The 12,549-nt window shown below is 34.8% G+C and overlaps 1 protein-coding gene and 1 pseudogene across 1 annotated transcript; both read right to left on the bottom strand.

Annotated features, from left to right (window-relative positions):
- Nucleotides 1-7,262: 7,262 nt before the first annotated feature.
- LOC140876112 (mogroside IIIx synthase-like) lies at nt 7,263-8,729 on the bottom strand. Its single transcript, XM_073279981.1, has one exon. The coding sequence runs from the start codon at nt 8,673-8,675 to the stop codon at nt 7,332-7,334; it is 1,344 nt and encodes a 447-aa protein (XP_073136082.1). The 5' UTR covers nt 8,676-8,729; the 3' UTR covers nt 7,263-7,331.
- A 1,219-nt stretch (nt 8,730-9,948) lies between these two features.
- On the bottom strand, nt 9,949-11,775 carry LOC140875882 (mogroside IIIx synthase-like; annotated as a pseudogene).
- Between the last annotated feature and the right edge of the window lie 774 nt (nt 11,776-12,549).

A 12,549-nucleotide genomic window follows, 5' to 3' on the forward strand; every position in this document is an offset into this window, starting at 1 on the left:
TTGGTCTTTTGAAAAAAATTTGCTCTTGACTTGACATGAGAAACTGTAGGTTGAATCGTGAATATTTATAAGCACTTGTGTTAGACCAGTGGACTGTAACGAAAGATTTGATGAAGTTTCTGTCTGTTTGACCATTGCACAGAAATAGGTGGTTTGTGGATCTTGATTGTGTTCTATGAATTTTGATGAGGCTATAGTTTACACTTATGATGTTGGGCGCACCTAGAAAAGAAAAAAAAAATTCAACTTCATCCGGGCCTTGAAAGGATTGTAATCCTAAAAGATTTAATTCATGGCTAAGTATGAGAATTAAATGGGGTTGATGCTCCATTCGGGCTATAGACGAGGGGATTAGAAAATAAAGAAATTTTTGTATCCTAGCCAGTTATAGCTAAGTCAGCGGGTAATTATTGGGGCTAAAGCAATACCGGGTGCAAAATCCGGAGGTGTGTAATTCATTATCTCAAAGGAGGTGGGTTTGGTCTAGACGTCGTTGTAAGGAATGAACACTTGAAGAGTGAAACTTGCACTGATTTGTCATAGGTCGCCAAGAAGTTTTGAGACGAATTCTGTCTAAGTTGTATGAAACTGGAATGACAGTTCACACACACACGTTCACGTTAAACCGAAGGTGTATTATGAAAAGTTGAGAGCGTGTGTGATTTTGTTTTGTGATTGAACTTCTCGAAGGCTGTGCACATTCATGATTCGTCCTTACTTATATTGTTGTTTGCATATTGTTTTTGCATGTCTTGCTCAAGGGCGAGCAAGAGTTAAGTATGAGGGTGTTGATAAGTGCATTTTGTATACATTAGTTTGTGATAGGTTTATGTCTATTTTGTGTGCATTCATATTTTTTATGTATTTTTATGTGTTTTAGTGCATGTGTGTGTATTTCACTCTCCTGGTTAATTTTGTAGGAAAATGAATTTTTGAAGAGTGAATTACGGAGCAGCCTTGATCGAAAAATCATATTTAATTTTGTAGAGATCCAAATAAGATCTCCACAGTTCAGAATGAAGATCAAGATGTTTTAAAGATGTTGTCCAAATTTCAGATCGATCCGACGGCTAGATCTCGAGATATGAATTTTTCAAAATCGTCGCTCGGAGCAGAAATTTTGTATGGCGCGCGAGCGAGAATCAAGCTCGCCCGCGCGTGAATCAAAGTTTCAGAACTCTGTTTTTTTGTTCTGCGCGCGCGCGTGTTCTGGCGTCAGATTTATGCAAAAAGTCCTTGTATTGGAAGGAAATTAATTGGTAGGCATTTGGATCATATAAATAGAAGATATAACATATTTTTTAGGGTTCCGAAGTTCCAGAACGCAGACAACGCAAGGGAGGCGGCTACAAGGCTTGGGAGAGAAGATTTGTCTTTTCTTTTCTTCTTCTTTCTTTATTTTATTTTTTTATTCTAATTTCAATTATTGAGTAGTTTATTTTCAACCAAGACGACGTGATTGGGCCGAACAAATTCATGTAGAAAACTTGGATGTTTGTTTGGGATTTTTCAGAGTTGATTTTATTTTATTGATTGTCAGATTTATATTTGTCTTGTGAATAGTCTGATCAACTGTTTGCTTGCATGTTAATCGATTTCAAGTCGACAGAGGAGGTATTGATTTCGATCACTTTGATAATCAACATATTGTAAAACCGACTAGAAATAGAATTCGATTTCAGTGTGCAGTTTGGGTGTAAACTGAATTTTCACAAATATTTAATTCATTAAAATTTGATTAGTATTACGAAAGATTAATCCGTCAATATTTGAATAGATTTGATTGTTCTAGAAATAGACCTTTGAACAAGATAGGAAAATTCCTGTGATCTAATATTAAATCTGAGTCCTGAATCAACTACATGTTACATGATTTGTTTGGTACCTATGTGTGTCTTGGTTGTCTCGTTTTAATTAATTTTATCTTCAGTTATTTTAATTCTTATTTCTTAAGCAGTCTTTATTTTAAATTATTATTTTATTTAAATCAAATTGTTTTTTATGATTTTGTCTAGATTAAGCTAAATAATTAATTCTTGGAACTGACTGCAGTTCCTGTGGGATCGATACTTGGACTCTCAGTCCACTTTACTATTACTTGACCTGGTACGCTTGCCAATAGATTTATATCACACCGATTTAGCCGGTCACCAAGACACACGTAGGTACCAAACAAATCATGTAACATGTAGCCGATTCAGGACTCAGATTTAATCTTAAATTACGGTGAATTCTCCTAACTTGTTTAAAGTTCTATTTCTAGAACAATTGAACCTATTCAAATGTTGTCGGATTAATTTTTCGTAATTCTAATCAAACTTGAATGCATTATGAACTATGAGAATTGATTAGTTAACACCTAAAACCGCACGATGAAATAGAATACTATTTCTAGTCAATTTTACCTCGTGTTAATTATTTATTAGAGCTCTGTCGACTTAGAATCGATTAACATGCAAACAAACAATTGGTCAGATGCATTAAAAATGAATTTTTGACAGCAACTTTAAAACATCTTGAAATTTATTTTGAATGGTGGAGATCGGATTTGGAACTATATAGCATTAAAAATGAATTTTTTATCATTGCTGCTCCGTAAATCATTCATGCGACTCTTCTCTTACTTCAAAAATCATGGTTTCTTCTCAAACTCCTAAAAAAATCAACTCGAAGAGTGAAATGCGCATGCATGAGATAAGTTATAAATAAAATATGTAAAAAACATACATGAAACCAAATGAATGCATGACAAATAAACCTAAAAACAACACCAAAATATGCACACATAATGTACTTATCAGTGCCCTTCTATTATCGGACTAGTCGTGAACGCAACCGCTCATAATTAGCTAGAAAAAAAAAACAGAGGGCAGAAAAATTTACAGTTTCGATCGCGAGACATAGAAAAACAAAGAATAACGACCTCGGTGCAGCAGACTTTGAGGAAGGTAGCGCTGGTGGTTGACGGTGTGGAAAAGTTAGCACGCACTAGGCGACGATTTTTGGGGTTGGAGAAAGACCGATGAGCGAGACAATGAGATTGGGAGGGAGAAAAGAAAATTAGGGCTGAGTTGAGTTGAGGGAAAAAATTGGAGGCAGTGAGCGGTGAATGATGTTTTTGGCAGGGAAGGAGTTGAAAAAATTGGAAACGTGGTGGGAAAAGTACTCTTTTAGTGACGATTATTAAAACTTTCATGATAATAAATGTAATTAGATTTTTATTCTATTAATATTTTTATTTTTAATCAGTGTCATGACATGTATATATATAATGATATTATTAGATAAATGTCCTTAAGAAAGTGTCATGAAAGTCATTTTTTGACATCATCGATGATTGATCATATCAACACACTGAATACTCTATTTTTCCGATTCATGCAGGGACCGATCCCGGTTCACCTCTATGCAGGGACCGATCTATGCAAGGGCTACAACCCACCCAATTCTTGGTCTATGTGTGAATATATATATATATATATATATATATATATATATATATATATAGAGAGAGAGAGAGAGAGAGAGAAGTCTTAAGCTTCCCAACAATTCTTCCCACCTTGTCTTCGACCACTAAAATCTGATACCTGGTTTCGTCTTTTTTTTCGCATCACTAAAACATGGTACCGGGTTTTAGTGGTCGGGGACGAGTAGGACATCATTGTTTGTACAGCTGAAAATATATATATTTTTCAAAAAAATAATAGTTGGCTTAAATATTAGTCCAACTGTAGATATGTTATTATATGATTGTTAAAAACATACAAAAATACGTCAAAACACTAGTCTACTAAAAATTGTTTTTTAATTATTTTATTAGCATTTAATATTTAAATATATATTTTACGATATATTTAATTTATTTACTATACTACTATATAAAAGTTGAGACCCATTTAGAAACTATTTTGGTATGTTTGATGAAACCAATATAGATTTACAATTCTAACCCTCAAACATACATTATACTTAATTCATATAGATTATTGGGTAAAATGATAAAAACATACAGTTGCATTTCTCATTTCCACTATCAAAAATCACTCATTATCTATGTCTTGCTAAAATTAAGGATCCATTCAATTAATTTCATTGTACTTTTCTTTAATATCAACATATTATTTACAAATTATTAAAATTTCATATGTATTATAATTTTAACTAGATATATTAAATTATTTACATACACGCAGAATGTGTACATCGGTTGCTAGTATATATTAATCTTGGTATGTTATATTTTCACTAAATTTTTTAATTTGTATCAAGTTCAGCCCACTCAAATATAAAATCACGGCTCCGTCTTTGCCTCTATGGGGCATAAAATAGAAGAAAAAAAAAACGCGCAGAGCTTCAACTTCAGAGTTTACCAGATTCATACGATCAACTCATCATCAATGTTAACAACAATGTTCTTTCGGATAATTTAAATTTTGAAGACGTCTTAACTGCGGTTCTTGGAGAAGAGAGTCATCGCAAGAATAAGGAAGATAGGTTGGCAACGTCGAAGCAAGCAGAGGCTTTACCAATGACAAGAGGAAGATTGATGGAACGTGACTCCAATGAGAGCCACAGATATGGTAGATCAAAGTCAAGAAGTAAGAAGAAAAATATTTTTTGCTTTAAATGTGGCGGTAAAAGACACTTCAAAAGAGAGTGTACGAAGAGCATCGAGAAGAGATCTCAAGGAAATGTGGTCAGTACTTCAGGCAGTAGGGAAATATTATTCAGCGAAGCAGCAACAGTTACGGAAGGCAGAAACAAATTTTGTGATGCATGAATTATGGATTTAGGAGTGATGTGGCACATGATGTCACAGAGAGAAGGGTTTGATCAGTATGAACCAGTCTCGGGAGGATCTGTATTCATGGGAAATGATCATACCTTGAAAATTGCTGGGGCCGGTACCATCAAAATAAAATATTTGATGGAACTATTCACACATATAGGAGGTACGACATGTGAAGGGCCTGACAAAGAATCTTTTGTCTTTGGGGTAGTTGGATGATATTGGGTGCAAAACTCGTATTCAGAAAGGGATCATGAAAATTGTGAAAGGAACGCTTGTGGTTATGAAGGCTGAAAAGATTGCTGCAAATTTGTATATAATTTTGGGAGTAACACAAAAAGAGACGGAACTAGATGTTGCATCAATTAGATCGGGAGAAGAATTAACAGTGTTATGGCGTAGAAAGCTCGGACATAGTTAGAAAGAGGAATGAAGATTCTCTCAGAACGGAAGCTGTTGTCAGAGCTTACAAAAGTGACTCTACGTACCCTTTTGCGAGCATTGTGTTACTAGTAAACAATACAGATTGAAGTTTGGCACATCTACTGCAAAAAACAAAGGCATATTGAATTTGATTCATTCTGATGTTTGGCAAGCATCGGTGGTATCCCTAGGAGGAGCGAGATATTTTGTCTCGTTTATTGATGATTTCTCTAGGAGATGTTGGGTGTATCCAATTAAAAAGAAGTCAGATGTTTTTTAAGTTTCAAAGTTTTTAATGCGTGGGTTGAACTTGATTCTGACAAGAAAATCAAGTGTTTGAGGACGGACAATAGAGGAGAATATACTGGTGACAAATTTGATGCACTATCTCAGCATGAGGGCATCAAAAGGCACTTCACGACGACTTACACGTCTCAACAGAATGGAGCGGCAGAGCGGATGATCACTGCATCTTTTCAAGAGTTTTTGGCAAGCAAGAAGAAGGAAGAAATTCAAACGATACAATATTAACTCTATTTTATTTTGAATTGAATATTATATTGAAAATACGTGTTATTATAGTTTTTTTTTATTGGTGTATGTTAATAAAATTTTAATTAATTTGATTATAGAATGATTGTAGGAAATATATTTCTTATGTCACTAACATGATGAAAAAGGAATTGTCAACCAATTTGTTTGGTTTATGTTGAAACTCATGTATTTGATGAACTTGAATTTTTACCTTATGAAGTATAATTATAATAAGATATAAATTTTTTTTTTGAGAAAAAATATAAAATATTTTTTAAAAAAGTTTGTATATGTAAATTTAGTATTTAATATAATTTAAATAAATTAAATGAAAATTTATATTATTTTAAATTGGACATGAATATTTTGTAATAATAATACTTGTTTTAATTTCAAAATATATGAAGAAATAAAGAATAATAGAGTATACTTTTTTAAGATTTGAATTTCTTAAATTTTTTAGTCAAATATCGTATTTCTAATCAATGAATTCAAAATTCACTTTCAAATTCTATCTTCATTTGAGCAAGTGATTAGAGATGACAATGAATTGGGTATGGTTATGATATTATGTCTTCATTCTCATACTCATTTAATTTATTAAATTCATCCCCATCCCTATCCTCATACCCTTCGGGTATTCAATTTCATCATCATTCCCAAACCCGTCGAAGTATCGGATATCCATATCCTACCCATCCCTCTTTATCGTATCTATCCCATACAAATATATTTTTCCAATTTTGAATTATTTTGATAAAACTATGTTTATTTATCATATTTTATACCAAATATTTAAGAGAAAAATAAGAAAAAAAAGATAAAAGAAATCAGTAACATAAGAATTATATAAGAAATAACAAAATATTATAAATAATTTATCTCAACATCATTATACTACAAAATGGTGTTAGGTTTATACTAATGATTTTCATTGTTTCCATTCTATTAGCGGTTGAGTAGATGCTACCCGCAGGGTAGTGCCCTGCGGGTGACGTGGCGGCTCATGATTGGTGAAAATTAGTGGGACCCACATGGAACCCACCAATTTTGACCAATTATGAGGTTACACATCACCCGCAGGGTAGTACCCTGAGGGCAGCATGTACTAAACCCCTACTAACATAATTCAACAAAAAACAAATTAAATTAGCATTTTTTTAATATAAATTAATATGCAAATAAATAAATAAATATATATTTATTTTATATTTAATCAGATCTCGTGTGGATATGTGTAGGATGTTAGTGCATCCTTCTCCATATCCATATACGAGATCCCCACATACTTATTTATCTATTTATTTATTCGAGTTCAAAAAATGTCTTCATACTCTCTTTCATTCGGGTCGGGTATGAGATTATCCATCGGGTTCAGAGAAAATTATCACCCCTACAAAAAATTTAATAAAAAGAAGATTCAAATAATTGATTTTCAAATTCATTAATTTAAAATCCTGGGAAATCTTTGTATCCCATCTAAGCACAACTTAATGAGAGTATTCCATCATCCACAATCGATTATTTTGTTACTCACTCCGCCAAACAAAATATAACCTATATATAATATCATCAACTCTGTTGCTTAACACTTCTTGCAAAGCTGGAACAACTGCTCTACTGCTTCATTCATGGCCTCGTCTTCTTCATTTTTCATCCTCTCACTCAATTCCACAGCCCTAAACCTCAACTTTTCGCCACTCGTCTCAACAATAACCTTATTTATGGCGTTCGCAAACTCGTCTCTCCCGAAATTTCCATCCTCATCTCTTTCCACCTCAACACCAACACCAGCCTCTACCACAAGCCTAGCATTCAAAGGCTGGTCGAGCTTCAAAGGTACCGCTATAACTGGCACACCGAAATAAAAGCTTTCCATCACAGAACTCATCCCACAATGACTCACAAAAGCACCAACGCTTTTGTGTGCCAAGATTTTAGCTTGTGGTGCCCATCCCTGCACGATAACTCCCCTTTCTTCAACCCTATCAAGAAACCCCTTTGGCATTACCTCATTAGTGTTAATCTTCTTTCCGACAGGAGATCTTACGACCCATATGAAGTTAACGTTACAAAGCTCCAACCCTTTTGCTATCTCCTCCATTTGATCTTTAGACAAGTAGTTTTCACTGCCAAAAGAAATGTACACAGTCGAAAACAGGGGTTTCTTACTTAGCCAATCCACAATCTCCGAACCATTTTCTTCATTGGTAGATTGTGTGATGAGTGGACCAACAGGTACCACGTTTTTCTTGCACAAAAAAGACAAATAATCCACGTACTTCCCTTCAATTCCCCTGCATGTCTTCATCAAAATAATTCCATCAGATAGTTTGAAGTGGCCAAATGATCCATCTTTGTCATCTTCCTTTATTTTTATTCGACCTATCTCAGCTTCTAATGCCTTCCTTTCGCAGTCCGTAAAGTAGATTGCTGGATACGGGAACGTTGAATCTTTATGTATGAACCCGTGATAACCAAATGAGTATGCTGCAGCTCCCGTGGTGGCGAAATGGACCGCAGGAATGTTCATCGATGAGGCGATTTTCGCAGCCCACGGTTGAAAGACATCGTATATCAGCAAATCCGGCTTCAAATCGGTGATGATATCAGTGAAGCTGGAGATAGACATTTGGAAGGCCTTAAAAAGCCTTGGCATGAGATTCGGGGGCACGTTTTTCGTCGTGTGGAGATTCGGAGGAAGATCATGGAATGATGGTAGTTGGAGTTCAACTAGTTGGATTGAATCAGATTGTTGTTCATGAAGTGAATTTTTGACTGAATCAAGATTGATTGGTGTAGAACAGAAGTATATGTGGAAGTTCTTGTTGGACAGATTCTTGGATAGTTCGAGATAGGGGAATATGTGGCCATATGCAATCCATGGAAACACAAGAATACTGGGTTTAATTTCATTTCTTGCCTCCATGGATATATGGGATCCTTTTTGCTGTGTGATTCCGAGTTTAGAATTTGTTATGGTATATGGGATCCTTTTTGCTGTGTGATTCCGAGTTTAGAATTTGTTATGGTTTATGGTGTGGTTCTAAGTTTTGAGAAAGAAAGATATTGGAGGGTCTCTTTTGTTTGGATTGAATGAGTTCTTTGGTGGCATCATGGGATTCAATAGTTTACAAATGTAGGATTTAAAAATTGTGTGTGTTTGTCAGGAGAGTGGGTTTTGTCGCCTGCAAATTTAGGCATTTGACTCCACTGACATTTGGAGGTTTCGAGGTAGAAATTGTCAAAAATGACACCCTGAATGAAGCGGAAGAGTCGATGCTGCCTTTCGGGTGTCTATCCGAAAAGCAATGGAACGGTGGCAGATCATTTTTTTTTTTTTTTTACAATTTTAGTCTCTTTTATACGGCATCAATACAGTGCTGATGTGGAGCTAACGTGTAAAGTGTCACATAAGCATTTTCGAAAAAAAAAGACTGAAATTGCCAAAATTTAGAACATGCAGTACTAAAACTAAAATATGAAAACATAGAGGACCTAAATCGCAAAGTGACAAACAATAATGACCAAAATTGCAGTATTTCCAAATATATATTTGTTTTTTAAAAAAATTTAAAATATTTTATTAAAAAAAATTAAAAATATTTTTATAAAAACGTTTTTTTAAGTACTTGATCAACGTGATTTATTATTTTAATCATTTGTAATATATCATTTTTTGGTAGAAATTTCATTTTTAATTTTGGGAAAAAAAATCGACTATGAGTCTAGGTTTGCAGAGGGGGTAATACCACTTTTGTAGCTTCGAATTTCCAATTTTTACGAGTGCCCATCATCTAGAGTTCTAGACATATATTTTCTCCGTACTTTATGTTTAGTGACTCAATTGTGGATGAACTTAAAGTTAAAATGGATAATTCTTTTATGTCATATTTATGGGAAGATGGTTTTTTTTTCATTATCTTGTTTATTTTTTTGTTTTGGTTCATTAAATTTTTAACATTTGGCTTTAGTACATTAACTTTTAATTTTTGGATATTTTGGTTAAATTGCTAACGTGACAGTTTCATGACGTACATGTCAGCATCTTCTGGAATCATGTCATCATTTTTCGGTGTTACATCAGCAATTGAACCAAAATAGTCAAAAATAAAAAATTAGTGTATCAATCTCAAACTTTGAAAAATTAATAAATAAGTTACATGCAAAAAAAAAAAAAAAAATTATTTTCCCCAATATCCTTGGAGGCAAGACATTTTTTGGTCATAACGCACGGAGTAACGTCACTCGATATAAATTGATCTAATTACCATAATACTTACTAAACATGGAAGAATGCACTTCTCAAATGTAGAAGAATCCATCAGTACTCCAAACTCCAAGTTTTTCTATGAATACATGTAAAGATATTGCTGTCTATAATTCATTGTATTATTACAAATGCTAGCTCCTCGATCGAAACAAACATTGGTTACCTGAATTATGTACCATGTGTCCAAGAAATTATGGGAATAAATTATACACAAAATATGATCATTCATCAACGAACATATCTTATGCAATAGCATCCTCAAGTCTGTTGCTTATAGTTCATGCAAACCCGCAACAGCTGCTCAGCTGCTTCATTCATGGCCTCTTCTTCTTCATTTTTCATCTTCTCACTCAATTCCTTCGCCATAAGCCTTAACTTTTCACCACGTTTCTCTACAATAACCTTATTTATCGCATTCGCAACCTCATCTCTACTTATATTTCCATCCTGATCATCTCTTGCAACCTCCACACCAGCACCAGCCTCTACCAAAAACCTAGCATTCAAAGGCTGGTCGAGTTTCAACGGTACCGCTATAACTGTACGCCGAAATAAAGACTTTCGATGACAGAACTCATCCCACAGTGACTCATAAAAGCACCTACGCTTTTGTGTGCCAAGATTTTAGCTTGTGGTGCCCATCCCTTCACAATAATACCCCTTTATTTAACTTTGTGAAGAAACCCCTTCGGCGTTACCTCGTTAACGTTAATCGTTTCGCCAACAGGAGATCTTACGACCCATATGAAGTTAACATCACAAAGCTCCAACCCTTTTGCTATCCCCTTCATTTGATCTTTAGACAAGTAGTTCTCACTGCCAAAAGAAATGAACACAGTTGAAAACTGTGGTTTCTTACTCAGCCATTCCACAATCTCTGCAGCATTTTCTTCATCGTTGGATTGTGCAATAAGTGGACCAACAGGCAGCACGTTTTTCTTGCACAGAACAGACAAATAATCGACATACTTCCCTTCGATTCCCCCGCATGTCTTCATCAAAACAATGTCATCAGATAGTTGAAAGTGGGCAAATGATATACCTTTGGAATCCTCATCTCTTTTAATTAGCTGACCCATTACAGCCCGCAACGCCTTCAATTCGTTGTCTTTAAGGTAAATTGCCGGATAAGGGAAATTTGAATCTTTTCCTGTAAACTTATGATAAACAAATGAATATGAAGCAGCCCCCGTGGTGGCAAAATGGACTGCAGGAATGTTTATAGATGTGGCAATGTTGGCAGCCCACGGTTGAAAAGCATCGTAAATCAGCAAATCTGGCTTCAGATTGGTGATGATATCAGTGAAGCTGGAGCTAGACACTTGGAAGGCATCAAAAAGCCTTTGCATGAGATTTGGAGGGACGTATTTAGTTGTATGGAAGTGCGGAGGAAGATCAGGGAATGATGGTAATTGGAGTTCAACTAGTTGGATTGAATTTTGTTCTTGAAGCGAATTTTTGATCGAATCCAGGTTGATGGCTGTAGAACAGAAGTATATGTGGAAGTTCTTGGTCGACAAATTCTTGGATAGTTGAAGATATGGGAATACATGGCCATGTGCAATCCATGGAAACACAAGGATGCTGAGTTTACTTCCACTTTTTGACTCCATTAATGGGAATTAACCTTTTGCTCTGTACGTAACTCAAGAGTCTGGACTTTGTTCTGGCTTATGTTGTAGTTTCGAGTACTACTGTTGATGTATTATATATTGAATGTGTTCTTTTCTGGTGGCATCATCGATCCATGTGCGTAGTGTTTTAGAATTGTGTTTCGTTCAGGAGTTTCTTGTTTTTACGGAAGCAAATTAATTAGGCTTTTGGTAACAAATTGCACATTAATTATACACGTGTGGTGTCTGCATGAGGTGTTAAGTTTAACAAGTCATCCGACTTAATTTTTTTATAGCACGTCACCTTTGATTTTAAATATACTCATGGGCTCCATATATACCAAGCATATCTAGGATGTTATTAATCTCTAACAAATAGTAAAATAATTGAATTTTATATTTTGACTCGTATTTTTATGTTTGCTAGCTAGTTTTGGTCATAACAGTACCATATATCTGTTAATTGATTTTACGTATACGTTTAGGCAGATAGTTCAGTATGGCATGGACTTTTGCTCTAAAAATGGAAGGTGTCCAAAAGGAGATAAGGTTGGCCAATCGTGTAAATGAGTTTAGAAGAACTGAACATTCACAAGGAAGTCATGATATGTACCTAATATCATCAGTCTACGTTTAGGCTAGTTCACATTTATTGTGATCAGAACCTAAAAGCGAAATTTCGAACCTACCCCATGGGGTATTATCCCATGGGTGGTGTGGAGTGTTGTGATTGGTTTAAATTATGTGGGCCTCATATGATTTATGTGTGTCTCACATGATTGGACTAATCAAATACTTCCACACCACCCATGAGGTATTATCCCATGGGTAGGGTCGAAGTAACCAAAACGGAAATTTCGAACCTACCCATGGATAATACACCTAAAACCTGGTGTTTTATATAATGTCGATCAAGT

The sequence above is a fragment of the Henckelia pumila genome, chromosome 1 (assembly GCF_033568475.1).
Source record: "Henckelia pumila isolate YLH828 chromosome 1, ASM3356847v2, whole genome shotgun sequence".
Classification (NCBI taxonomy): Eukaryota; Viridiplantae; Streptophyta; class Magnoliopsida; order Lamiales; family Gesneriaceae; genus Henckelia; species Henckelia pumila.